This window comes from Prunus avium, chromosome 2, assembly GCF_965620075.1.
Source record: "Prunus avium chromosome 2, drPruAviu1.hap1.1, whole genome shotgun sequence".
Taxonomy (NCBI): Eukaryota; Viridiplantae; Streptophyta; class Magnoliopsida; order Rosales; family Rosaceae; genus Prunus; species Prunus avium.
Window position 1 is genome coordinate 37,274,782 of NC_142285.1, and position 27,857 is coordinate 37,302,638.

The 27,857-nt window shown below is 36.2% G+C and overlaps 3 protein-coding genes and 1 pseudogene across 3 annotated transcripts; all 4 read right to left on the reverse strand.

Moving 5' to 3' along the window:
* Nucleotides 1-1,095: 1,095 nt before the first annotated feature.
* On the reverse strand, nucleotides 1,096-1,842 carry LOC148296964 (uncharacterized). The gene has a single exon (XM_088248684.1). It carries the CDS (start codon nucleotides 1,840-1,842, stop codon nucleotides 1,096-1,098), a length of 747 nt encoding a protein of 248 aa, XP_088104810.1.
* A 6,083-nt stretch (nucleotides 1,843-7,925) lies between these two features.
* On the reverse strand, nucleotides 7,926-11,912 carry PUB14 (plant U-box 14). Its single transcript, XM_021978205.2, has 4 exons — nucleotides 11,366-11,912; nucleotides 10,246-10,362; nucleotides 9,601-10,014; nucleotides 7,926-9,519 (listed from the first exon to the last, which is right to left on the reverse strand). The coding sequence occupies exons 1-4, from the start codon at nucleotides 11,645-11,647 to the stop codon at nucleotides 8,446-8,448; spliced, it is 1,887 nt and encodes a 628-aa protein (XP_021833897.1). The 5' UTR covers nucleotides 11,648-11,912; the 3' UTR covers nucleotides 7,926-8,445.
* A 2,567-nt stretch (nucleotides 11,913-14,479) lies between these two features.
* Nucleotides 14,480-14,893, reverse strand: LOC110773682 (SKP1-like protein 1B pseudogene; annotated as a pseudogene).
* Nucleotides 14,894-18,314: 3,421 nt separating this feature from the next.
* Nucleotides 18,315-21,680, reverse strand: ARA6 (Ras-related small GTP-binding family protein). The gene is made up of 8 exons (XM_088249533.1): nucleotides 21,454-21,680; nucleotides 21,099-21,178; nucleotides 20,478-20,561; nucleotides 20,196-20,290; nucleotides 19,894-19,999; nucleotides 19,116-19,205; nucleotides 18,932-19,018; nucleotides 18,315-18,654 (listed from the first exon to the last, which is right to left on the reverse strand). The coding sequence occupies exons 1-8, from the start codon at nucleotides 21,476-21,478 to the stop codon at nucleotides 18,601-18,603; spliced, it is 621 nt and encodes a 206-aa protein (XP_088105659.1). The 5' UTR covers nucleotides 21,479-21,680; the 3' UTR covers nucleotides 18,315-18,600.
* Nucleotides 21,681-27,857: the final 6,177 nt, after the last annotated feature.

Genomic DNA, 27,857 nt, shown 5'->3' on the forward strand with positions numbered 1-27,857 from the left:
AGAATTTGAGGGAGAGAAGGGAAGGGAGCTCTAGAGAAGTGTTTGAGAGCTCCCCCTCTTGGGGTGTGTTTACAAGCTTAGAGAACTTCCCTATTTATAGGCCTAGGGGAAGTGAAAATCTGAATTCAATTTGGCTAATGCATACAACACTTGTTTTATAAAATCTGAAATGGTTGATGCACTTGTATTAGAAAATCTAAATTGGGTGATGCACTTCACCAATAGATCCCACCAGCAGCCCTAGCTCATCTTCATGTCACCATGACCAAGCTTCCAACCAGAAATGATAGCTCATACCTAGCTCACCATGACCAAGCATCCAACCAGCACATGCTGAGGTCAGCATGACCAGAAACTTCAAGGGCTTACAACTTGGGCTTCTCTTAATCAAATTAGGACTTTAAGCACTCGAAATTGAAGTTCAGAATGTCTTCTTTCCAGCCATATGTTATTTGGGCCAATCCAAGGTCGGAGGAAGAAGTTAAGGCCGAAACAAATTGCTAACTCATTTTCCGCGCTGATAACATCCATCCTGAGCATGGTTCTGTGTTTGCTAGGTAACGGACTCCAGATTTATCCAATGGGGCTGAATTTTGGATATGTTATAGTACACACCAATTGGAACAACTTTCATGAAGAATGTGGCCTCATTCGAGCTATGTAGGTTGTTGAAACAAAGCTTGCAATATGACCTACGGAACTGGACTGGCAGGGGGCTGTAGCCAAAATGAGTTTGTCTTTAAGCTCTTCATCTATTCATCCAAATTAGGCCTTAACATGCTTGAATTGCATGAATTATGCTCTCTAAAGCCATCATTATTACCTAAAGCTCAATGAACTGAAAGATAAACACAAAAAGGATTAAAAGCACAAGTTTAACTCAAAAACATAACCAAATCATAAGCTAGAAGGGTACAAAATGATATACAATTATGAACCGATCAATATGCCGTGCTCCCATTCGCCAAACTTGGAAAGCCTAAGCAAAGGCATATGACTCTCAATAGGAAAATGATGTTGTTGTAGCATATCTATTTTGTAATTTAGCACCCACTCTTGATTCTTCTTATCTTCGTAATTTTTCAATACCAATACCTATATCTCTATATTTGACGAAGAAACATCCACTAAGGCCAAAGACCCCCTGAAATTAAGCAAGTGAATAAAACGCCAGAGACCTAGCTTTTTCTCTAAGGGGTGAGGAGTCCAATAGAACTCCTCTGTCTTGAAGTCAAAAGAAAGTATACATAGGTTGTCGTTATCAACCAACCAATGCGCTTCTCCATATGTAGATGCTGCCACCTTGTAAAATGGATTGCAAGGAGGAACTAAGGGTAACTCCCGCCATGAGCTTGTCCCCAACACAAGAATTTCGGCCACCACCATGTTGGTCATACGGTCCTCCCGTACATGGTGGGAAATACGAACAATCTTACAAGTGTTAGTCATATTATCAAATCTCATGTTGTAACTATCATTGTTGCAGAAACTATTGGCTAGAACTTGGAGGTCACTTGTTGTTGGGAGCATTAGAAATTCTCCCTTGAAAGGATTCACCACGAAGCATGACTTTCCATTGTTTATATCAAGACCAGTAAATCCAAACAAGTTGCATAAAACAAAATTGTGCTTATAACGATGCTGTGTGGACTTGAATTCGAAAACAATTGCATGTTTGCTCTTTTTCAATAAGTTGTTGCCATCGTATTTCAATGGGTGCATTCTTTCTCCACAGGTAGAGCGAAAAAGGAGAACAACTTGAGGTACTTGTTGAACATCATCAAGTAAATGATGTTGCATGTGCAGTGTGGCAAAAGAGAGGTCATCAACTGTCTTTAACATGGCCTTAGATACACATCTGATGCACACACACATAATTTACCGAAAGTCTCGAAAAGATGTCGATAAGAATTTCCGTGGGTAGGGCATCCATGAGCTTCCTGGTCAACTCTGGTTTGAGTAATGTATGTTGATTTATTCTTGTTTAGATTTTGAAGATTTCGTCTGCAAAATCCTTACAAAAATAATTTTGCTATATGTCTTTTCTTTTTTTTTTGGTCTGAACCACGAGGTGGTCCTGGATGGGCCCCAACTATGGGTGACACCTTTAAGCCTTAACCACAACCCAGACTAATCCCCGCTCACACCGGGTCGACCCATAAGGGGTAAAGTGATGGCCAAAGTGGTGACTCCGTACAAGAGCAGGGATCGAACCCCTGACCTCTCTTAAGGAATGAGAGTGCCGAACCACTCACACCAACCACCTTGGTTAATTTTGCTATATGTCTTTCAAGTGCTCATCCGGCCCTCCTATTTATATACAAATAGGACTAGTCAAATAGATATCTCCCAAGATTTTAATTCAACCTTAATGCATGTTGAAAATCCAATTCAGTTAGGAAATAATTTTATGCATATTTATGATTATCCTAATTAGGTTTCATCCCCCCAACTTGTAAAATCTTGCTTGTTTTATTTTCTTCTCAAGTAAACACAATATCTTATCTTTCTCTTCTGTATCCTAATTTTGATACGTGTTTCAATCTTTAATTGCACTAGGTTTTATATTTCCAAGTATCCTAATTACACTAGGTGGGGTGTATTCAATTGAGATTTTAAAAGACTATTTATGGATAAATAAGTCCAGTGGATTTTAAAAGACTATTTAGGAATGTAATGACTTAAAAGATTTTTTATAATCAAGATTTTTTACGTTTGGATTTTAAAAGATTTATATCATAAGAATTTATAAGATTTGAAAGGACCACATAGATTTTTTACTTTTAGTCAGATGATGAGCAATTTGTTGATTCCTCTGGCTAGTCCAGTGCAGATCTCATGTGCAAGCAGCTGTTTACTTCATTAGTTTCATTTTATTTTACAGAAAACTTGCATTTCAGAAGGAAGATAGGTTTGAAGCTTTTATTGGTATGTGTAGAAAGGTCAACAATAACATCACATGCGCCCTCATATATTTGACTTATAGGACGACTTACTAACCACTGCAAGCCATCTAGCCAAGTTGTATATCAAGAAACCATTCGTTATTCATATTTTTTTTTAATTTATCATCACCCTTTTCCTAGTCATTGTGTTTTCTGTTTTTCATTCCAAAAATACATTTGCTCTTTTCATGATTCATGATCGAACACAACCAAAAAGGAAGCACTATTCAAAATACAAAGAACCTGGGTCATTGGGACATAATCACAAATACCTACCATGCCAGATTTTTGGGTCAAATGTCTGCTTGCTCTTTTCTGTTTCTGATTTTTTTTTTTTTAAATATTGGGTTTTTTGGGTTTCTTGGCGTGGAAAAATGTGCTTTGGCTTGGCGCCAAGGAGTTTAACAATTACCCGTTGTTATTTTTCTTTCACTTATTTTCTGTGGAATTCTGGGTGGGTCTTGACTTTCTTAGGGGTTTTGGGCAAGTTGGAGTTTGGGCATTGGAAAAATGGGGGTTTTAGTGGTTTCTGCAAGGTGGTGTTTCGAAGGGGTTGAGTATTGGCTTGGTGAATTTTGAATGTGAATGGACCAAAGGGTTGGTAGGAGTATAACTTTGAGGGGCTCAAGTGGTGGAAAAGTTGAGATCTGTTTTGGGAACTTGAAGAGCAAGGTCAATGAATGTGCATAGTGGAAGTGTCAAATCCATATGCTTTTGGGTCTCTGGGGGTCTTTCTGGTTGGATCATATTGGCTGCTCGGGCAAACCCATATTCTGGTTGAATTCGAAGTGTGTATTTTATTTTTCTTTTGATTCTAAGTGGGGAAAAAGGCTGAGATCCTTGGAGAATTTGGTGTTCAGCCAAAGGAGTGATACTAATGTCAGGAGCTCCAAGAGTAAGGTATATCAATGTGGCTGATTCAGAGTCAAGGCCAGTGCTTGGACCTGCTGGGAACAAGGCAGGGACATTTAGTGCACGAAAACTAGTTTCAAAACCACTGAGAAGGGCTGAGAAATTGGTTGAGAAAAGCTATTCCCCGTTGTTATTTTATCTGAAGTTGGTGAGTATTTGGGAAAAGCTCGGCTTGGGCTTGCTGCATGCTTTGTTGTTCATCTTCTTCAGCAGGTAGAGAGAGAGAAAAAAAAAATCCCACATGAAAAATCCGATGGATTAGGGTGGGATTTGAGATAGGGCTTGGTATTTATACCTCCCATTAAAAAATCTCACACAATCTCACATTTAAAACAATCCGTCGAAATTAGCAAGTTTTTGAATACCATAAGACTTTTTGTTACTTGTTTAAAGTCTTGATTGAATACCACTAGATTTCGACACCCTCATTTAAAAATCCTAATAGTCTTAATGGAATACCACAAGACTTGTTTAGATTATTTAAAAGTCTTAATTGAATACCACAAGACTTATTCATCCCAAAATAGTCTTTTAAAATCCTAATTGTATACACCCCCCTAGGTTTTATGGTTCTCCAACTTTTCCTTGACTTGCCGTACTTAGCCTTTTGAAGTTACTGTAGTATATACTTGTCAAAATACGGTCCTAATTATTTCTCATTTCTCAACTTTCCCTTAGACTTAGTGTACACTTAATATAGCCTTTTGAAGTAACTACAGTATATATGGTCCTAATTATACTTAATATAGCCCTTTCGATGGTGAGTATAACTCGTCCACTTGTTATCATATAAGTGAATATTTATTAATAACGGGGAGATGAGTTAACCATACATGCTATAGAATTAGTTACAGCTGATGACTATGCATTAGTTTTTAGAGAGTTTACGAGAACGTTGGATTAGATGCCCTTGACAAACCCCCCCTAATTTCTCAAAAATAAGAAGACAATTAAGTTTTCTTATATTTATTTATTATTAATTGTATTTGAAGTTCGAACGGATTAATAAAACAAATATGCTACACGATCTACACTATGAATATGTCATAGTTATGTTAATATTTCCAAGTGTACTTGCAAAGAGAGCTTACTCTATATATATATATAATTTTTTTTTTTCAGAAAAGGGAGTGATACTTATTATTATAATCTTGCACGGCTGAGGGAAATTGTTGTGATATTTTAAAAAAAAATTCACTTATTTTTAACATATTACTAGGGAGTGATTTACTTGCTAGTTTTTTTAACATATTGTTGAATGAAAAAACTCTGTTTTAATTACGGATACATTCTTAAGGATTTCCTGCAGATTCCATCTATAACATATTAAACTTATTTGGTTCGAAAGAAAAAAATCCAAATCTAGCTAGGTATGGAAATCCTATGGAATATTTGAAAAGTATTGCTTTTGAAGCAACACAATCCTAAAGCCGTCTTGATAACATAAGAGGAATTAATCCTCGTGTTAGTTTCAGTGTTACTCGGCATTTCTGCAGAACTTGTTCACTGTGACTGTCATCAAGGATACTGCTTGATAGTTCGACTGATTAAGTCACTGTAGTGTATATATATATATATATATATATATATATAAAGAGATTACAAACAACTTAGAATTCTTAGCAATTGGCATCTCAAGAAATACAAGCGGGCTCCGTCTGTGTTCTCAAGTAAACCACATCTCTCCCACTTGCTTCTGATGTTTTAGTCAGATTCTCATAACTTTCTTCAGACATGGGGATCTCAATATCTTGCTCTGCTTCAACCAAATCTCCGTACTTCTTTAGAGAAATCATGCTGTCCGTACAACTATGGACTGTAGAACCTTTGAGCCGTACACTACCCACGATAACACGTGTTACATCCAAAAACAATACAAAGTTATCCTGGTTGAAAAATATGCCATGCTCCCATTCTCCACATATAGAAAAAAGAGTACTACACATCACAAGAGTACCCTTCAAGAAACGAAGAGACGGATGTTGTTGCATATCTATTTTGTAATTTAGTACCCACTCTTTGTTATCATAATTTTTCAATTTCCATATCTTCATATCTTCTGATGAAGAAGCATCCACAAGGGTTAAAGAACCCCTGAAATTAAGCAGGTTAACAAAATCAAACATATCATGCATTTTCTGTGAGGTGCGGGATGAGGTGTCCAATAGAACTCCTCTTTCTTGAAGTTGAAGGAAAGTATATGTATAGACGACGAGTCGTGGTCATCTCCACGAACCAACCAATGCATGTCTCCATGTGCACATGCCGACTTTTGGGTTAGATGGCAAGGAGGAATTGAGGGTAACTCCCGCCATGAGCTTGTCCCCAATATAAAAACTTCGGCCGTCACTTGGGTTTTGATGTCCTTTTCGTGGCAAGAAACACGAATAATCTTGTAGGTGTTGGTCATATTATCAAATCCCATGCCGTACGTATCACTGTTGCATAGATTGTTGACTGGAACTTGGAGGTCACTCGTTGTTGGGAGCATTAGAACTTCTCCCTTGAAAGGATTCACCAACAAGCATGACCTTCCTTTCTTCGTATGAAGACCAGTAAAGCCAAACAAGTTGTAGAAAACAAAATTTGGCTTATACCAACGCAGACTAGACACGAATTTAGAAACAATTGCATGCTTACTCTTTGTCAAGTCAACGCCATCGTATTTCAATGGGTACATCTTATGTACATCAAAGGTAGGTTCAACAAGACGAATAAGTCGAGGTACTTGATGAACATCAGGTAAACGCCGCATGTGCAGTGTGGCAAAAGAAAGGTCGTCAACTGTCTTTAACAAGACTTTAGATACACATCTCATACAACATGCTGAATTTACAGACAATCTCAAAAGAATGTCGATAAGAATTTCCGTAGGTAAGACATCCACCATATTCGACAAAGTATATAATAATATGGGAGTTCGGGGACTGGTTCCTATTTATATAGAAATATAAGTAAACTCAACGCCCTAAACCCAATGCGTGTTGGAAATCCAATTCAATTAGGCATTAAAGGCATATTTGTAATTATCCTAATCAGACTAGATTTCCTGTAGATTTCATAAACTATTCCTAGCCGAAAAAGCTTATTTTGTTGGAAAGGAGAAAAAAAGAAAGAAAACAGAAATATCCAAATCTAGCTGGCTAAAAGTTTTGGTGATCAAACCAGCCGAATAAATTTACAGTGTCGGCAAGAGCTAATTAATTTATGTGCAGAATTTTCCATCTCTCATTTCTTGTTCGTACACATTATGATTATTAAAAAAATTCTAATTTTATAGTTACTTGAAACACTATAGCTAATTGGCCGTGGTGTCAAGTTCAGAAGAAATTGCATCAATATATAAAGGAAAAATACAAAAATAAAAAGCAAAAATCATAATAATAAAATTACAAACTTCCCATTTGCTTAGATTTTTTAGAGTCAATTAAATTTCTCCCAGCTTTAGTCAAATTTTCATAGCTTTCTCGAGACCTGGGGCATTGTGCTTCAACCAAATCTCCATAATTGTTTAGAGAAATCATGTTGTTGGGACATCTATAGACTGTCATAGAATATGTTGGACCTTTAAGTAGTACACATTTCATGGAAACACACGTTAGATCCACAAAGAATATACAGTTAATGTGAAACTTCTCTTGGTTGAAAAATGTCATGCTCCCATTCGCCTCACTTAAAAATATGTCAGCTTCTAAAGAGGGAGATGATGTTGTTGCATATCTATTTTGTAATTTAGCACCCACCTCATATCTCCATATAATACACCAACTAACCTTAATCTAGCGATGTTTGTCTCAACTTGACTCGAGACTCACATTGTTGTGGGTGCATTGATCCTTTGTATAAATACATCGTAAATATCCTATGGTTTGTTAAAAAAGTACACATTTTTATTTGTGTAAAATTTTGCTTGCTTAATTCAAACCTGTTTTTGTTGTCCCAAATATCGATTTAGAGGGAGTAAATCAGTCTGTCTTTGAATTTTTTGAAGTTTGGATATATATATATATATACGAGTATGCATATACTGCGGAATCCATACTAATACTCTCAACTTGTTCGTCATCATTTGACTCACCCAAAAAAAGAAGATTGGATGATGTTTTTTGATAGATGAATAATGTTTGAAAAGCATGAAATATGCAGGTTCACAGACCTACCATGTTTTACCCCAAAAAGGTCCAAAAAAAATACATACCTTCGTTTTAACAAATAAAACGAAACGAAAACCATACCTTCCTTTTCCCATTGCAAGGCAGAAGAACAATTCTACTGTTCTGGAAAAGCTGTTCGAGAATCAAGATTCCTTTTTGCTTCCTTTTTCATAATTTCTATCTAATGGAAACTCTTCAATAATATACAACCCAGAAGACTTGATATGCAGTCCTATTGTCAGCCAAACCCGCCCACATACTCTACTTATCCCTTTGTTTTGTACATCAACACGAATTAAGTCACCATAATATAATGTATAGTACACGTATCGTACAAGTAACACAATGATTTATCTGCAGAACATCTGTAAACTACACTTTTTCATCCTAATAATAGTACTAGGAAATGCATTAGAACCACGACCCTACGATTTTTAAAGATCAATAGAATCTTCGACTCGTTGAAGGAGCTCTAAAACGTTTCCAGCTTTCCTCTTGGCCCTTTCAGTGCCATTTTCTGACAGTTCCTTCAAGGCCTCGTCTGCTCCAAGTTCCCTTGCTAGTTTCAACTGCTGTATATCACCTGTGCATAATGACCATAATACAGCAGCAGCATTCTCCCGGTTGCGTGGGAAACCAGTTCTTATAACTTCCACCAAAACAGAGATTGGCTCAGCCTGAGCAATTGCCATCTTCCCTTCTTGATGGCTAGCCAGAATTGCCAGGATTGCTAGCGCTTCATCCACCATCCCACTTCCTGCATCCTTCAGCAATCTCATTAATGGGGCCACAATACCCGCCCTTATAGCTCTGGCCTTGTTTCCCTGATAGATTGAGAGATTAAAAATAGCTGTAGCAGCATCCTTTTTTCCTCTTGGAGTCCCCTCACAAAGCAGTTTTATAAGGGATGGGATGGCCCCAGCAGCTCCAATTGCCACCTTGTTTTCATCTACAACAGACAAACTGAAAAGGGTTGCAGCTGCATTTTCTCTAGCCTCCATGCTGCCATTTTTCAGAACATCTACTATATCAGGTATCGCTCCTGCATTTACAATTGCTCCCTTGTTACTCTCATTTATTGAAAGGTTGAGAAGTGCTGTAACAGCATGCTCTTGTGTCCGAGGATCCGAGGAGGATAAAAGCTCAACAAGGAGTGGAATGGCCCCTGCCTCAGCAATACACACTCTATTATCTGCATTCCTCTTTGCCAGCAAGCGGAGCTCACCAGCAGCTGCTCTTTGTTCTTCTGAATTCCCTTTTGCTAGTTTTTCTAATAAGGAAGCAATAGAAGCTCGATCACAGTCTGAAACACTGCATCCTGCTTTTTTGTTTTTACCATTCCCTTGCTTTTTGGGCAGCTCAACGCCATTGCTCTCACACCACAAAGCAATTAGACTCTTCAAAACGTAGTTAGGTGTTATGGCTGTGTGCAACAATGTCTGCTGTGTTTTGGGACAGGTTTTGTGTCCCGCATCCAACCATTTCTGAATACAGGATCTTTCGTATGTCTGCAAAGATAAATAAGAGCATCAACTACTATGAACACAATAGACAAAGATGTACTTTGTGAAAGATCTTCTGGGTTGTACCTGGCCAGTAGAGACAATCACAGGATCTTTCATCAGTTCTAGTGATATTGGACATCGGAAATCATCTGGGATAACAGGAGATCTGTGCTTGATCATACTCTTGTCACGTTCAGAGTTGTCAACTTCTGGGCTTTCTGTCAGCACTAAGTCCTTTAGCTTCTTAAGCAGAGCTTGCATCTTTTCAAAGTGGTCCCCTACATCTCCGCCACTTGCGATAACCAATTCATGGAAAGCAAGTGACTCTTTCTTTAGATCGTTGATGGTTCTGAGGTGCAGCATTTCTGAAAGTCTTTTTATTATTACAGGGTCAGGCTCATTGTCTCCCACCGCTATGGATAAGTCCATCTCTAGTTGTGAGTCAAGGGTGTCTTTTGTTTCTTTTGCTCTTTTAAATTGAGTATGCACTAGTTCAATCTGAAAGAAATTACAAAAGGGTAATACCTCTTGTTAAATACTTTGAAAATTCATAATCCACTATTTGGCTCTACTTATTTCGTTTTACGATTTGTTCATAAAGAGAAAGCTTTCTCTCACATTGCAGAAAAGCAAAGTATAAAAAATAGAAAAGCAAAGAGATAAAAGATCAGTGGTGAGTCATTTCTGATAATAACCTTCTTTAAATGTAAACGTAGATTGTAAAAGTACCTGTTCACAAACCTCCTCTGACATATCAAATTTATCATAAGGAATTTTACTCAATGCTGCTTCAATTTTTACCGTCATTTGGTGAAACTTATCAATAATCTTGTCCCTTTGCAAAGCCTGTTACATTAAGAAAACACTGTCTACCTTTAAATAAACCAATATGTTTGCAAGGCAAGAAGAAGGCCAAGGCAGGGAGTCATACAACAAATGCGACCAGTATACATCTTGGTAAAGAAAACATTTATTGATGTTCATATTCGTTTCTTATCAACAATAGCACTATTCAAGAAAATAACATGTTCATATCTAATGCTACTACATCACAGTTCACATATGCAAGTAACTGATAAAATCAAGCTTGGAGGATATGTCAAAGACAGATAAGAGAAGACTATATAAAATCCAGCTTTCTAAGTTGATATTACTTTCTACATTTTCAATAAGAATTAGAAGAAATGAAAGCACGAACACACAAGCATTGGAGTCTTGTACAATACTACAAATATTGTACTATTGTTTACGGAAAACAAAAGGTACAATAATTGATCATTACATTCAGTATTCACTCACGATATGTAGTACATTACTTGATCATTATAAACAGAGAAGAGTAAGAGACCCCAATAGTTCAGAAAGTAAACTATTGTTTACATTTTCATTTCTTGTCTGAATATAGACAGAAAATAAACCCTGAGAAAGAAAAGAGAGACAGAAATCACAACTCAAAAAACCAAGCATTTTCATTTTAGCATTCTGCTCTTTCCTTTAATGAAAAATCATTTTAGCATTCTGCTCCTTCCTTTTAATGAAAAATCATGCTTGAAGACTGATAACCAAAAAACAAGACATAAATTGCGCAATACATTAGGAGTGACAACTTTCTTAATCCTTATCAAACTAAGACTATATAGTATATTCCAACACTAACATGGTTTCCTCATTTACACTCCTCGTAGGCTAAACAATGTGTTTCCAGAAACTAGGAACTTTGAAGTTCCTTAGAATTGCAAGCTAGATCAAATGCTTCAAAAACCAAACTTTATATTGTTTTCCTTCCCTTTCCTTCATTTTCTTGGCAACCAAACAGAAAACAGAAAACACAAACCAAACAGAACGGTACCTGATAAAGCTTGCTCCCTTGGTTGACAGACTTGATAAGCCCCTTAGCCGAATTCAAAGCCTCTCCCAGCGATTCTAAAGCTATAACCTCTTCTACACCAAGCGCTTTATCACTGTCCCTCAACTCCTCAAACAGAGGACTCAAAAGCTTGACTCTTCGTACGAAGTTGCCGTACATCTTCCTGAACGCGTTCCGGCATTCGGGCAACTCGGAAATCGCCTTCACCGACTCGGCGAGTCGACTCAGTACTGAGTTTCTCGGATCTTCTCCTGTTGGACCCATGTGCGATTGAGAGGCAAATTGGACTAGCAGAACTTGAAAGTGGAAGTCTTGAGGGAGATGAAGACTACCCAGATAGAGAAATTCAAGGATTAGGATTGGGATGGCGACGTCAAGGAAGAATGGGGCAAAATTGGAACGTGAAAATAAACGCCATGGATGGTGCTGCTGCTGGAAGAAGGAGCTTTTATTCTCTCTATATATATGGTAATGAGAAACGTTGGAGTTTGGTGTGGCTGGGTCCGATTCTGAATGGAAGGAGAGAATTGTCTGAGTTTTTAAACACACAAATACATAAAATTATAATGTTAATAATTATTTATTTATTTTATTAATTAAAAGTAAATGAGATTGAATTCTATTGCTTAATATCCTGGTTTAGAGTTGACTGTTGAGGGAGGTCAGATGAGATCACTTGTGACCAAATTTACAGTTGCCTTGTGACAGTATTGCCCTTTAGACCAATTAGGGATTCTCCCATTGTAAAAGAACTAATCAAACTTGATATTAAGTTTTAAGATGAATTAGTGGTTGAACATTGAGAAAAATAACTTTGAGTGGGAAGCTAATCCTTGGATTAATCCATTGAATCCTTAATTAGCACCAAATAAAAATAAAACAAAATAGTCAAGATAGGTAATAGAAAAGTGGTATTTTTGACCTTTTCACGCAAACCAACTCTGTCGACCAACCAAGTCCTCCCTCCTGGAGTGTTTAGCTTCATTCCCGCGCATAATTACCAATAGAACGGCCAAGATCTATCTATAAATTAACCAGACGGCTTGGCTGCACTCGGCTTCAACACAAGCCAAAATCTCAAATTGCTCTACCGTGTTCATTTCTTATAAACTAATTGTCCTACCTACCATTATGGTTATTCTTTGATTAATCTATTTTTTTTTAATACAAAGTTCAATTTAAAGTTTACCAGGTTCTTGAAAACGTTGCATTAGTACAGATTATATTATGGGTTAAATAATGTGATTCATGGTGTAAAGATTAGGTTAATTTCTTATCTATGAACGGAAGATGAGTTTAAAAGGATATGCAATTGTTTTAGAAATTAAATACATGTGATCAGTTTATGATGTTGTGAGCTTTGCATGTTAATTATAATTTTGGTATATCATAATTTAAAGTAAAATTATAAAATGTTAATAATATCTTTTAAAAGAGTGGTAGAGAATTTTATCTTCACACATAATCACAAATTAATTCTCGATTTCGCACTATTTCAAAAACAAAAACAAAAGGGAAGAGTAACAACCTATACTTTTGCTAACATGAAAAATACTTGTATTTAAGTCACTGCCAAAATGAATTAATAAAGTTTTAGAAAAACCAAGTCAATTATTTATTGTGATTTTTATTGAGAATGCATGACCTAAATGAAATGGTAAAAAAAAGTTTCCACCGGAGCCTGGTAGGCTTGAGCCAAAATAACAACCGGCTAGCTAAGCTAACCCAGCAAAGACAAAGAAGCCACCAAAGGCTCAGTCAACTACGCGTGGCAAAGAACAGGTTCTCGCCGGCGCCTAATAACAAAACGCAACGTGTCGCGATCTCACTGACGTGGAACAGCCAGCCAATCAGCCGCCATGAAGTTAGTTAGGTAGGCAGGCCCCACGGCACTCGTTTTCTACATTCTTTCTTTTTTAAAATAAAGAAAAGGAAAAAAACTACACAGTTTATTTCATTATTTCATGTGTTTTTGTTGATGGACAGTGGACGGTGGCCGGTGGAGGGTGGAGCTTCGCATCACTTGGATATCCGCGGGTCCCTCTCATGGTTCCAATTCGATCTGGACCGTCCAACTGCCTTTTCCAATTTGCTTCCCTTTGAGGTTGAAATGATATATTTCTTTCCTTTCTTCCATGTAATAGAGTAACTGAACCAACTAACTATTCACATTGCCCTTGTTACCATTTGAATTGGACAAAATTAAAATATGCTTGAATACGAAAAATCACTAATGAACTGTGGAAAAAAAAAACGATGAAAAGATGCATTCGAATGATTTTTTTTTGGCAAATTCATGTCTTTCGAATAATCAAGAGAGACCGGATATAGTTAAAATCACATATATGTTGAGCAAAACTATTTTAATCAATATATCTGCAAGATAACTCTCTTGATATATATATATATATATATATATATATATATATATATATAATCAATAAAAGCAGGTCTTGGAGATAATTATTTTGATTTCCGTAAAAATTGTCATCTCAATCCTGGGAAATTTAAACCATAGGATAGAAGTGCTTGAGGTTAAGAGTATTTTCACCTACTTGTCATGGCAAAAGATAAGGGGAGGCAAAAACTGTTATTATTCACATGAATAGTACCTGTTCAAGCAATTTTTTTGTTGGTTTTGCACCCATTGCCATGGCAACCCAAGGAGAACCATTATTCACATGAGATATTAGAATAAGAATTGTATAGAGTTTTGGTGTGAAAAGTGAAGAATATGGCTAGGTATTTATTTTTTAAAAATTCTGAAATTTGGGGTTTTTTTTTCTTCCTTTTTTTCAATTTTTTTGTTATTTAAATTATTTGTTATTAGGTCAGCTTGCCCAGGTAGCAGCCCAGGCAAGTCTTGCCTTTGGACTTGCCCAGGTTGGTGGAACCCATCTCTTGCCCCGAAAAGAATGGGGACCTGGGGGACCTCTTGCCCGGGCTGGGACCTGTGCTCTAATGAAGCTTTAAATTTGAGACAGGTTTAGTTATGTTATTGGTCGACTAGTTAAGATGACATTCAGGAATAATAATAATCGAAGATGACATTCAAAATTTTGTAACTAGAAAAAAACAATTGCCAAATACAAACAATTAACCCTGGGAAGAAATATCGTTTTTGACGTGAAACAATTCGCAAATCTCCTCAAGTGTCTTCACTTTAATCAAATCGGCAACCCTTTGAAACATTTGATCTTGCAAGTCCTTGATGCAGAGAAAGCTTGCAGTGCATAAGAGATCAATGACGAAGTCAGCTTGGTCGAGCTCTTCCTCCCACTCTTTGATGAGGCCCTGATCAGAAGAAGCATGGTATTTGCACCACTCTATCACCATGGCTAGGGTTTTGGACCTCACGTCTGGCATTGGTATCACATGGTTGACACCGATGACGTCGACGAGGTTTTTGATGGGCTCGGACAGTGCTACAATTGCTTCATCTACTTCGAATATTTCATTGTTTGCGCTCCTCAACCTCACAACCCTACTCTTTGATGCCGACGACGACATGGTGTTCATCAACTTTTGAAGCAAGTGCGTATATAGTTAGGTTATGGAAAGTTCTAAGAGAAAGAGACGGAACTAAATAAGTTTGGGTGATCACTTGCCTAACTCTAATCGAACAAAAAAGTACTATATTTTGAAAATAACAAGGTTCCTAATTCGACAAGGATTGTGTTTCTTGAAAACCAAAACTTTTGAAATTCCATAGGATTTGAAATATTAGTACGTAATCGTCTTCTAATTTTTTTTGGAAATTCTTAATCTTAAAATGTACCGAAGTCAAGATAAAAATTGGGGAACGATAAAACCTACTGTAATTAGGATAATTAGAAATATGTATTTAGTTCCTAATTGAATTGTATATTTCCAAGCGTACAACGGGTTTAGGAGATTGATGTATCCTAGTTTGAGTTAAATTAGAATCTTGGGAGATATCCATACAAATAGAGACATAGTCAATTCAACTCCAATAATATTTGGTCTTCAGGCAAATGCTATACAAATAGAACCTAAGACTAGTTGTTCTTCAGGCAAATGCTTTTACCTTGATGAAGGCAAAGACGATAATACCCATTTTCTCCCCATCGCCCTCACCCCATGAATTCTTGATGATCCAATATGGCTTGTTGCTCAACCTGAGCACGGAGTAGCCCCACCAGCAAAACACCATGGTTCACCCATTTCTTGAAACAGATCAAGGGGCACGAATATAAATCAGTGCGTATACGTGTTAGATGTTGCATTAGCATATTTCTATAGGTTAACATTTTTTTTCCCATCACATTATGCAGTAGCTGAGATCCACATATACGTTGAACATAAATACGAACTAGACTTATTAGATCTCTCTTTCTAATGTTGAAAAAGATCTAAGTTTGAATCCCATAGATAGACCTAATGCACCGGTCCTCTCTTCCCAATATTGAAGAAAGTCCAAGTTTGAATTCCCTACCGTGCACGTAAACGTATAATGAATACAATGCTAAAATTAAGTAGTGCGTGTATACTTACTGGCAAGGGGATCATGGTGGACTAAATTCGCTGCAATTTGGTCCTCATCTATTGGGAAGATGATGGTACAATTGCAACTTATACAACCACCTTGTCCGGATTAAATTTGACTTCACCCCGTTTCCGGTGTAGCTTCAATCAAATTCAAATACTCGTAGGGATTTGTCATAAGCCCACCGCCACAGCCACTGTCGCATGCGGTCTCATCTTTTTGCATCGCACTTGAAATTCAAAATTAAACAAATTATTATATAAGATAAATTTAGTGGTTAATTAATTAATTACCGTGTTATCGCCGTCCACAAGCTGTTGCTCACTGAGTCTGAGACTAAGAAGCTTCAACATTGCTCCTGTAGTGCTGAAGGCCCAGCACGACCCACACCCACCCTACAAAATTCATGCGTTATCCAACAACTTAAGTTTTACATAAACAAAAGCCAAATGAAATAATCATATCCATGACCAAGTCTCGTGACCCAAAATAACTATTTTTTTCTTTTGGGACAGCTTCATGAGGACTATTTATAGTGTATAGGCTATATGTTTAAAATATTCTATTTCAAGAGTATAGCCGGGCGGCTATACTGCTAAAATACTCTATTTATAGAGTACAGCCGAGCGGCTATACGCTTTAAACAGAAAAGTATAGCCCGGCGGCTATACTCTTAAAATTCCCTTTTTAAAATTTTCTTTTTTATAAATTAAATAATTATTTATCCTTATTTAAATACTTTCATTTGTAATTATCTTTTAATTATTATTTCTTTAGAAAATAATTAGTATTATGTATTTTAATAGAAATCCTAGAAATTTGGTTTTGGCACCCAAATATTTTAGTATTCCAAAAATTGGTTTTATCCTCGTAATTTAAATAAAGTATCTACTCCTTAGTAGGCTTGTAGTTAGGTTTCGAGGCTCGAGAAAGGTTTTGGAACAAGTTTGGAAACTAGGATTTTGGTTCGAGACTTGAATTTACCCAAATTAATTTTGCATTAAAAAAAGAAGTCCACAAAATAATTTAAAATAATTAATTACTATTTATTAAGTAATTTATGAAATAAGTAAAATATTTAATATTCACTAAAGAAATAATAATTAAAACCTAATTACTAATTAAAGTAATTAAAAAAGACTAAGACATTACTTAATTGCATATATTAAACTAAAGAAGTTGGCCAAAAAAAAAAAACTAATTTTATATGTTTAAAATTAAAATAAATAAAGAAATAAATAAGTAAGCGAAAAAGACTCTAGACGAAAGTAATTGTGTAGACGAAATATTGTTGGGGTAGGTCTAAGCCAGCAAATTTCGCCGGTATAGATCTGTGCCGACAAAATTTTGTCGAGAGAGGTTTTTAAAAAAAAAAAATTATAAGTTTAGTATCTTTAGGTCCAATAAATTTTTATTTTAAATTTTCTTTTTAATAATTAAATAATATCTTAGTCTTATTTAATTACTTTCATATGTAATTATGTCTTAATTATGATTTCTTTAGTGAATAATTAAATATTTTAATTAACTTCATAAATTAAATTACTTAATAAATGGTTATTATTTTTAAATTTTTATTTATTTAATCAAATATTTAAATACTAATTATTCACTGAGTAAATAGTATAGCCGTGCGGACTTGGTAAAAAGGCAAAAATCATTGGAGCAAAAAGACGTGTTGCTACATGTCTAATTTTCAGACTACTCGTGAGGAGCAGCCAGGAAATCAAGCTAGGACATATGGAAAGAGAATATATATATATGTTTTTTTTTTTTGTTGATAGGGGAAATAGAAGAAATCGTGAGGTTTGAAGATATGGTATTTACAGAGGTTTAGAGAAGGACAGAAAGGAAGAAGGAAAAAAAAGAGACACTGCTATACAAACGTTAAGTTGGAGTTTGTCAAGTTAGGGTTTTTTTTCTTTCTATTTTTACTTGGGGATAATTAGGTTTTATTTTAAGGATGATGTGTCCAGTTTAAATCCCTTAGATTAAATTTTAATGACATGGCATGTAAAGGATGAAAGTCAAGCAGATTATGACAAAAAAAATCAGAGCAGAGGATCCGGATCCTTAAACAAAGTAGTTATCAGTAAGAATTTCCAAATATGGTTTTGATATAATAGTGTGGAACTTTTCAATGTATCATCTGTAACACGTAGAGGTCAGCAAAGCATCTTTCCAATAATATAAACGAATCCGTTAAACTTGTTGATGCCCAGCGTGACATCCACTATCAATGATTTGAGTCGACTCCTCTTTGTAATACAGAGGGGCTAAGACAGGCTTCTTGTTTAATTTCTAGTTGGTTGCCTGGGAGGCTTCTGTCTACTCCCTTTTTGTATTTGTTCGTTCCTGGCCACCTCCTTTTGGTGCTTCTAATATAATTCCACTTCGACCAAAAGAGAGAGAGAGAGAGAGAGAGAGAGAAGAGCTTCTTTCAGGTGTGAGCTTTAACCCCTTGACAAAACATGTCTAATACAGTATAACCCTTTGATCAGCAGCTATGCTACAGTGGGTTCGCATCCATTTATAGGTTATTCCTTGGTGCCAATAATGATCATGAATTTCGAGTTGAAACTATCGGTTGAAACCCATAGCCCATTGAAAAGCAAAAGTTACAGACTATTTCACAATATACACAAATTGAGAATTGAAAAAACGTAACTAGGTCTCCATAACATGAACAAGTTCTTTAATTAATTGGCTCTCATGGATTCTGCGTTGACGAAACGGCTGGGCGGGGTAGTCGCTTGGCAATTTCCTGCCAAAACAAGACAGTGTCAGCATTTCAACTAGTAGATGAGCTTTGGACTTATGGAAGATTTAAGATGTTGTAAGCCTTGATGGCATCGTGTCACAAGAAGCATACATGCTAGTCCGCAATATCCTCTTAAGGGTTTAAAATTTCATTTAACATTTCTGGTTTACAAGGGTAGTAATCTGAAGCATATACCAAGTTCGCCTGGTAATTTCATAACATTTGAATGGCCAACAACAGAAATATCCTATTATCAAAACATAAATGTAACTAGGCTTACCTCAAACAGCTGATTAATATTATCTGCTGTCTTTGCAGAGGTCTCAATAAAGAACATTCCATTCTTTTCTGCATATTCAATGCCATCCTTCACCAATAAAAGAAATATTTATTTAGTCATAGAAATGTCTATATTGCAAATACATGGAAAGAAGATGCATTAGATTGAGGGGTAATGAACTCACTTGAACAGGAACTTCACGTTTCTCATGAAGATCAGCTTTGTTACCGACCAAGGCCAAGACAATATCAGGGCTCCCATGTTTCTGTAGCTCCTGTAGAGACCTAATATTTATCAATTGTTCTTAAAAACTTAAAAATAATATAGGTGTAGTTTAAACAAAAGATCACTTTGGTAAAATTCACGTATCAAGGCAAAGTTGTACATTCTATAAAAATAAAGCTTCCCCAACGCACATTGACATGCAAACATCCAACTATTAGCTGCTAGTGCTATACAGTCAACTGTTCTTCCTCCAGAGTGTAGAAATTCTAATGTGTTGAGTAGTTTTTTCGGCATATCAAGAGGATCATTAAGCATCAACAAAAATCTTCCTTAGAGCTTCTTAGTCAGCCTAAGGGTTTAAGTCTTACAGAGAAAAATTACATAAAACAAAACAAAACCATGACTTTTGCTACTGTGATAATAAGTTACAGAATAACAATCTCAAAAAATTTGACATTCCATGTAAAAATCTGTCATAACGATTGCATATTTATCTAGAATTTAGATTTTGGCCGTAGACCATATAACTAACACTTCAACCATGAGGTAAAAAATCTTAGATACCGATTTTGTAACCTCATACATTACTCAATAGTTATTTGACCTCCGTCAACCCTGTTACATGCTGGAGACAAGAACCTACGGATAAAAGAAAAAGAATTTACACCTAAAATTTTAAAATAAAATATATTTTTTAAAAGTCACAGTTAATGTTTTGTGACCTTCAGAAAAAATACCTTAACCCAATACTGCGCTTTGTTGAAAGATTCCGGACTTGTTATATCATATACAATCACTGCAACTGCAGCACCGCGATAGTAAAGGGGGGCCAATGCAGCATACCTAAATAGGAGATATTAATAGTCAATATTCTCCTGCAAAAGGATTAGATTGCAAGAGAAACTATCCAGGGAAAAGTAAAGGAGAGGGCGAAGGTGGATGCCTTGTAAACAAAAACATAGGATGAAATTCACCATAAACCATTATACATAAGTCTTAAACTAGTGTTCACATATCTATACATGTTCGGCAAAAATACCTCTCTTGGCCAGCAGTGTCCCATATTTCAAATTTAACTGTTGTAGAATCTTGCAAAGCTATCGTCTGTGACAAGAATGAAGCTCCAACTGTCACCTGAAATTTTTTTTAAAAAAAATCACATTTGAGAAAATGATCATCATAATAACTTCTACGTAGCTTAAGAGAAAGGTTAGATGCTGAAACCCAAATACATGGACATAGACCAAACATTCTCTCAAAAGTAAAAATCATGAGACCTACTTGTGGTTAACATATGATATAACAGTAACATGTTCCTTACCTTGGATGTGGGGTCAAACTGACCGCGAACAAAACGCAGAACAATACAGCTTTTACCAACGCCAGAATCACCCAACAAAACTAGCTGAAGAGTGACAAGAACGAGATGTTAGTTGCAATCAGTCAAATGTTTTATGCAGATCATATGAGCATCTTAAATACAATACTTCTTTTACCAATTTTATTCAAGAGTCCTTTTCTCTTTAAACAAAAATAAGAAGAATCCTCTTAAAACTGTAAAGCAGAAGTTTGAAGCTTTTTTCAATCACAACACTAAATGCATCTTATTATATTTTAACTGCAGTCCTTTGCTTGACTAAACTCCATAGAAAATTTATAAGTCTGCCAATATGTTAATGCATTTCTACAAATGTCTAGACTATGAATTGCAAGTTGTTGGGGATGCATTTCTCTTATGTTTTAGGTATATACAGAAAATCAGTGGTGTATCAAAACACACTACTCATATCTGTTAACTTACAAAGCTCAAGTTAGCATTTTTCCACACCAACAATAACTTTCAGATAATCAGAAATTAGTAATGAACCAAGCATCATACCCTTTCAACTTGGAATAAGTGACAGTAACAGCATTAACTGCATCAATTTAGCCTATAACATACCTTCACGCGTAGATTTTTGGCATCAGAAGCGCCACCGTTTTCGGAATTTGGCCCGACCAACCGCCCAGAAGAACTCCTATCTGAGAAAATAATCCCCATTCAATCAAAATTCAAAACGAGAAAAAAAAAATTAGAAATTCCTCAAAAGGGTAATCACAGTTCAAAGCAATATTGAAAACCCAAAACCCAAAACCTAAATAAACAAACAATCCATTCTCACTAGTCAATGCAATCTCTTTCAGCTTAAAAATCAAGGAAACAGACCAAAATAACAGCACCCACATGAAAATTTCGATTGAAACAGTAAACCCTAGAATTTAAAGCTCGAACGGATCCAATTTGCACGCGGATTTACCTGGAAGGGAGGCAGAGCAACCCATGGCGAGCAGAGACGCTCTGGTATTCTTGTTGAATATGCAGCTGTAAATGATTGGTGCACGTGTGGAGGTGTATGTATATGTGGGTCGAGGATATATATGGAGGAGAAGGGAGGAGAGCGAAGGTGAGTGAATTTGCAAATATGGTTGAGTTTATTGGAGGTAAAAGTCTAAGGTCGTTAATGGCTGGTACAAACTGCAACTTTGTCAAGAAGGAGTATTTTTATACGTATAAGCTACAAAGCGTACTAGGTTTTTAAATATTCCAAATTTCCTGCTCGCATACGTTATAAAAATATTTATATATTTACTTGTATGCCAAATATATTTAACTAAAGTAGTGCTGTATTCTTTCACCCAAAAAAAAAAAGTTGTGCTATATTCTTACCTATATGAAATTTTAAAAACTAAAAATCCTCTCTGCAACTCAAATGCTGCATTGATAAAATACTGCATTTTATTTCAAAATTTTAAAAACTTTTGGACTTGCATGATTTAGATGGGGTTGAAACGTCAGGCAGTAGAGTTGGATTAATTTTTTTAACCTAGGTCCTTTGAGGAAATAGAAAAAAATAAAAAAATATGTAATTAATATTCTTCTATTATATAGTGGGGGAGGAAATAGAGCATGTGAGTTAAAATAGCATAATTTAAATAAAAATGTATACAAACGATAGTTTAATATACAAATAATCTAGTGCAAAGGAAAAGGAATTCAAACTTAAGTGCAAGGGGACAGACTCATTGCCCTAATCAACTGACAAAACTCACATATGTGATCTAGTCTTAATATTATTCAGAATTCCAGTTTCTCACATTGCACTCTTAATATTTGTTAAAAAAATTATAGGGAAATATTTAACAAGTATAGATGGGCAAGATGACAAGGGAAAAGTGCTTAAGAATTGGGAAGGGGTTGAAGGCTAAACTTGGGGAAGGTGGGTTTATACGAAGTTGCCAACCGTGTTATATGGGGTTTCAATCTACTAATCTCTAGCCCTGAAATTTAAAACTACTGTCATCAGGAGGAGACTGGGTCTTTCGACCCTTCTTCTGCCTTTTTCTCCCTTCTTCTTCTTTCTTTTTGGTCTCTCTTCGTGGCAACCCCCTTTGGTTCCAGGGATTTTCCCTAGAACCAACCCCTTTGGCTAATAAACTAGGTGACTCCCTCCCTTTGTAGAGAGATTTTCCTCCCTAGTTTTATGATGGGTTTTGCTTTTCTCCAGTTTTGTGCTAGGTTTTGTTTATCCCCAGTCATTTTGGACTAGCTTTTAAAATCTTTTATGTTAAGGAGGTAAAGTTGCTAGATCTAGATGGATCTTTCATAATGGGTGGTGTGAGATCATGTGGGATACTGGAGGAGATGTGGCCTTCTTTTGTCAAGTGGATGTTGAGCAGTAAGGCCCTTTCACTTTTGGTACTTCTAGTTCCATGTTCATGCAGAATCAGTTGTTCTCATGGTCTCTCTATAACTCTAATGCTATAAAGAGTCTTCTTGATCCTCTATCTGTCAACTCTGAGTGAGTTGGACTTGAATTTGTAATAGTCCGGATTTATTGTATGCAAGAACCTCTATTTGAGGTGTGTTCTTCTTGTACATCTCTTGTATTTACCTCTTTATTAATGAAATTATGCTCGTTCTATAAAAAAAAATTAACCTATTAATAATAACTAGTCCGGCCCTTTGGGCTCATATTGATTGTCCAATTCTAGAGCATAAGTTAGAGATCCCCACATATCCTTCATTGGCCCAATTAACATACGGTTTAGGGTTTCTAAAAAGTCTAAATAATTAGGAATTTGATTTGATGAAGTCCAAATTCATCATGGTTGTTTTCACAACAGATATGCATGTACCAAGGGGGAAGCATATGGAGTGCAAAGGAATGAAGGATATATCCCATCCGCATTAGGCTAAGCTATAGCAGCTCAGAAATGTGAGGTTGGCAATAAGCAAATACATATACATGCTTTGGTGATATTTGGAGGTCTTGATTAGACTAAGCAACTTCCTAGGGGACAATCCCACCTGAAGTGGAATAATTGGGGTCCCTTTTTTGGGCAACATCATTGATTTTTCAGCTAGTAAGACATTTTGCTTTTATAGTCTCTCCTTCCTAGTTTAACATTACAATCTTTAAACTGTTGTTGGTGGAACCCAACAACTCCTCAACAATAATGGAGTTATTAGCATTTCCACATCTAGTTAGTAGTACATATCTTCATTTTTATTTTCTTTTTTCAGTTTCAATATTTAGTTTTTTGCGTTTTTTTTTTTTTTGGGGTCAAGGGAACAGTATTCATTAATAGTGGAAACATTACAAATTTAGGAAACTCATTTCAAATGTAGCATAACACCAACAAATAAAGCAGGGCCAGAGAAACATAACTAAATAAACACAAAAGCCCATACAATATTAAACAAAGAAACCCTAGATCTAGAACACAGGAGCAGCCGCACATAGCATGCCAACAACCCCACCAGAGCAGATCCACCACCACCAAGGAGGAGTAACCGATACCAGGGGGTATCAAAGAGGCCAACGGAAGATGGGGAGTAGCAGGCCACCCCCGCGGAAGCGCTCCCATAATCCAAGAGATATTGTAGGAGATGGAAATTAAACGCAAAGCCTCCCTATGCAAAGAAATTGAACACTAACGCTTAATCCCGTGAGCTACAAATATGACCTAATAATTTTCGATTGTTGGAAAATGAAAAGGGATAAGAAAGACAATAAGTTTTCAACCACACTGAGGTGATGACAAGATCACCCACCCCACCTCACACGCACATATATACACATACTTTCAAGCTCTCATTTTGCCTAACTCAATTGGGAGATTGTATATGGACATTATCTCAGCCATTTCACGTTAGATACCACATAATGCCTGGTAGGATGATTGTCTTTTCATATGGGCAAACATCTATCATGTCCAAGCCATTATCTTTATTCCTTTATCATGTCTTCTAATTTAAAACTTAATTAGCGTTATTCACGTTCCTTGTTAACCTCCTCCTCCGGTCCAGGTGTCAGATTGATAGCAAATTTGTGGGACTGCTTCCAAAATGATTAGAAAAACAATATATATAAAAAATTATGGACTAAAAATAAGAAATTCAAATATCAAACATCTCGTAACTATTAATGAACTAAGAGTTAGCTGATTCGAAAAATAGCACAATTGTGCAGGATTTTAAGATGAGAAGATATAGAAACAACAAGAAGTCCTACATAAACTAAAGTGGTAAGAATTTGTCTGGCGAATTGGCTTTGTGATAACTAAATAATGGGTGAAATGAAAATAATGAGACTATATATGGGAACATGTAAGTAAGTTTTGATATTCCGCAAGGAGATGTAACGTGTCATTGGGGATATATGGAGTTGCTGATTAGACTAACCCACTTTAAGGGGCACAACGTTATTGAAGACCGAAAGCAAATGGGTCCTTTCCTTTTTATACTTGTTTGCAGGCAGCATTCATATTTCGTAGTCTTTGATAGCAAATGTGACCGACACCTAACCCTCCAATTGCACATAACTAGTAGAAGGAGGAAAAGGCGATCAATGAATCATGCACATGGCCTATGGAGTCATTTAGATCAGGAAAAGTATTTCCCTAGGCCCCGTTTCGGTATCATTCTCTTTTTATTTCTCTCAATACTTAACCTATCACGTAATGAGAGAAATAAAAAGAGAAGAGTCATGAAGTTATTATACAGTTTTGCATTCATTAACAATTGTGTATTAGCATCACACGCCCACGAGCGATTGATCAATGCGGAGCACCGGCTAGCTAGGGTAAAGACTTCTTCCCAGTCCAAATTAATAAACTTACCAAATTGCAATTAATGTTTGCCAACTTAAGTGTTCAAAGTTTTCGGCTTCATGGAAAATGAGATTGGACATAAAATTCACCATAGCATATGCAATTGCCAATTGGTGGAGTAATTGTCACATGCATTAACAAGTAAGGCAATGCTGCATGTGTGAAGCCAATTAAACACTCTTTTCCCCATTGGGATCAAATGACCATTATGATTCCACTGACTGATGCCTGCCCCAGATGTGACACCCTGCCTTCGTCAGGCCCTTCATTTCACCTGCACGTGTCATGCATTAAAACTGGTCCCACATCTATGGAACCAATTGCATGACCCATGATTTAATTCTTTGGATGATGCCTAGCAATTACCCTAGATCCAATCCAAGTTTTGATGAAGAAGAATATGATCATAGTTACAGGCATATGCCGATAGCCACATGAAACAAAGATAGAGCAAAGTAGGAAGGGAATCAATGGAAGCATCCATTTGAAAGTAAATCGATATTGGAAAGAGGGAATTCGAACCTAGACATCGTTTATGCTAAAACTTCTTTGTATATGTGAATTAACAATCACCGTACGTAAGGCAATATTACGATCACAATTCAAAGTTTCTTTTCACAACTATTTCTAACATCACTCGAGAGTACGTGATCCCAACTTACAAGATGATCAGGTCAAAGAATTTACTTAATCAACAAACAAACAAACAAAATTTTGCTCTCTTTGATCTTATTGGCAATAAAAGTTCTAGGGGCCAATCACTGGGAGTGAAAAAGTAAATTAAAAAAAAGTGAAAAAAGTGAAAAGGGGCCGCACGAGGGGAAGGTGGATAGAACCGTACGATGTCCCGTTGTCTGACTAACGTTTCCCATATTCCCCGATCCCCATCCTTTATTCTTTGGCGATATTTCCAAGTCTTTAGCTTGAGATTCCAGTGATTTTATTCCATTATTCAGCAGTTAAATTTTTAATACGCATTTGGCCACAACAACTGAGAAAAGCAAACTTTAAAAAAATTAAAACTTTTGTCAAATCAAAATTTGACATATTACTCGTATGTGGAATCAAACATAAAAAAAAATATATTACAATCAATTACGTACATGTAGATAACGATTACGGTTGTTAATGATATAACATTCATTATGAATTGTACATTTTGTGATTCATATATCATTATCCATACACAACTTGTCACATCATTTTAGGGATCAAATCTGTACTTTTAAATCTCATTAGATATAGAGGATTATTAACCATTAAAGATCAGATTAAGCAAGATTAGTAATAAGACTTTTAGAATTTGTAATCTAGTTTACTTTTTTTGGTTGGTATATAGATTTAGGTGATAATTACACGTCTCCTTCAAATAGAAGAGTTCTCTTCCTACACATTGACCATCTTTAGAGGGAAACGGCATTTGGTAAGGGATGCATGAGTTTCATCATAACCCACTGAAAAAAAAAAGAAAAAAAAACTAATATTATGTCATTATAGAAAAAAGAAAAATCAGCAAACATGATGGGAGCTTAATTAGAAGGGAGATATCCCATTAATTTTAGGAAAATATCTACCTCCTGAGTCATGGGCCTCAGCCTCTTGCCCAAAAGAAAAAATATTCTTAGAAATCCCTGTGATCTAGAGCACAAGAGAAATCCAAAACCAACCTGAATTTAGAGGTTTAATTCATTAACCACCCAATGATCCTCAAACAAAAACCCCCAATTGAACTTTGAATCAATTCCCACTAATTAACTCCAAGCTTCTTAAACCAAATCTAGAGAGAGAGAGAGAGAGTGAGAGAGAGAGAGAGAGAGAGGAAACCAACACATAGAACTTGGTGAAGCCAAAATTTTCAGCTATTAAACAAAATTGTAACATATAAAACTGGCCAATTTTTTCAGCATGGTCTTCTTCTTCTTCTTCTTCTCATGAGGTGTATGCTATAATACATATACATATGTACACTCATATATATATATATATATGATATAATGGATACAAAAAAAAAAGAGAACAAAAAAATTATAAGTCACCCCGCTCATGCCAACAAAGGAGCATAGTGACACATCGCCTGAGAATATAGAACCTTGCCCTTTGCTCCTTCACCAGCATACTGCATCTGCGCCCAAATGACCTACATGGCTCTCTCACATGCCTGCAACAGAAGTTGCTGCTGCTGACGTGTCCCTGCCCTTGGCTTTGCTTCATATCTTCTTCTTCTTCTTCTTCTTGAGCTTTGAATGGCCCTGTGTATTTATATGGAGCTTGAATTATAGTGAGAGAGAGAGAGAGAGAGAGAGAGAGAGTCTTTGATTTGTTTAGTGGAGGAGACTGAGGAGGGAGGGAGTGCCCTTTTATAAGTTTGATTTGGTTAAGTCCTTGAGGAGAGATATGACTTAAAGATTAGGTGGCCCTTGTTGAAAAGACAAGTTTGTCCATGGTGTATTTTTCTGCTTGGGGAGATTTGATAAGATTCCAACAAGGGTTTGGAGGTCATTTGGAGAGAGAGCCTACGCTGTCATCCACTTGTACACGGGTACTTCCA

Excerpts from the sequence above, each read along its gene's own strand:
- LOC148296964 (XM_088248684.1), bottom strand. The coding sequence starts at position 1,842 with ATGTTAAAGACAGTTGATGACCTCTCTTTTGCCACACTGCACATGCAA.
- PUB14 (XM_021978205.2), bottom strand. The coding sequence starts at position 11,647 with ATGGGTCCAACAGGAGAAGATCCGAGAAACTCAGTACTGAGTCGACTC. Across the intron at positions 10,363-11,365 it reads AAGGGAGCAAGCTTTATCAG|GCTTTGCAAAGGGACAAGAT; the intron begins GTACCGTTCTGT and ends TTAATGTAACAG. Across the intron at positions 10,015-10,245 it reads CAGAGGAGGTTTGTGAACAG|ATTGAACTAGTGCATACTCA; the intron begins GTACTTTTACAA and ends AATTTCTTTCAG.
- ARA6 (XM_088249533.1), bottom strand. The coding sequence starts at position 21,478 with ATGGGTTGCTCTGCCTCCCTTCCAG. Across the intron at positions 21,179-21,453 it reads TTGCTCTGCCTCCCTTCCAG|ATAGGAGTTCTTCTGGGCGG; the intron begins GTAAATCCGCGT and ends TTATTTTCTCAG. Across the intron at positions 18,655-18,931 it reads ATATTAATCAGCTGTTTGAG|GAAATTGCCAAGCGACTACC; the intron begins GTAAGCCTAGTT and ends TTGTTTTGGCAG.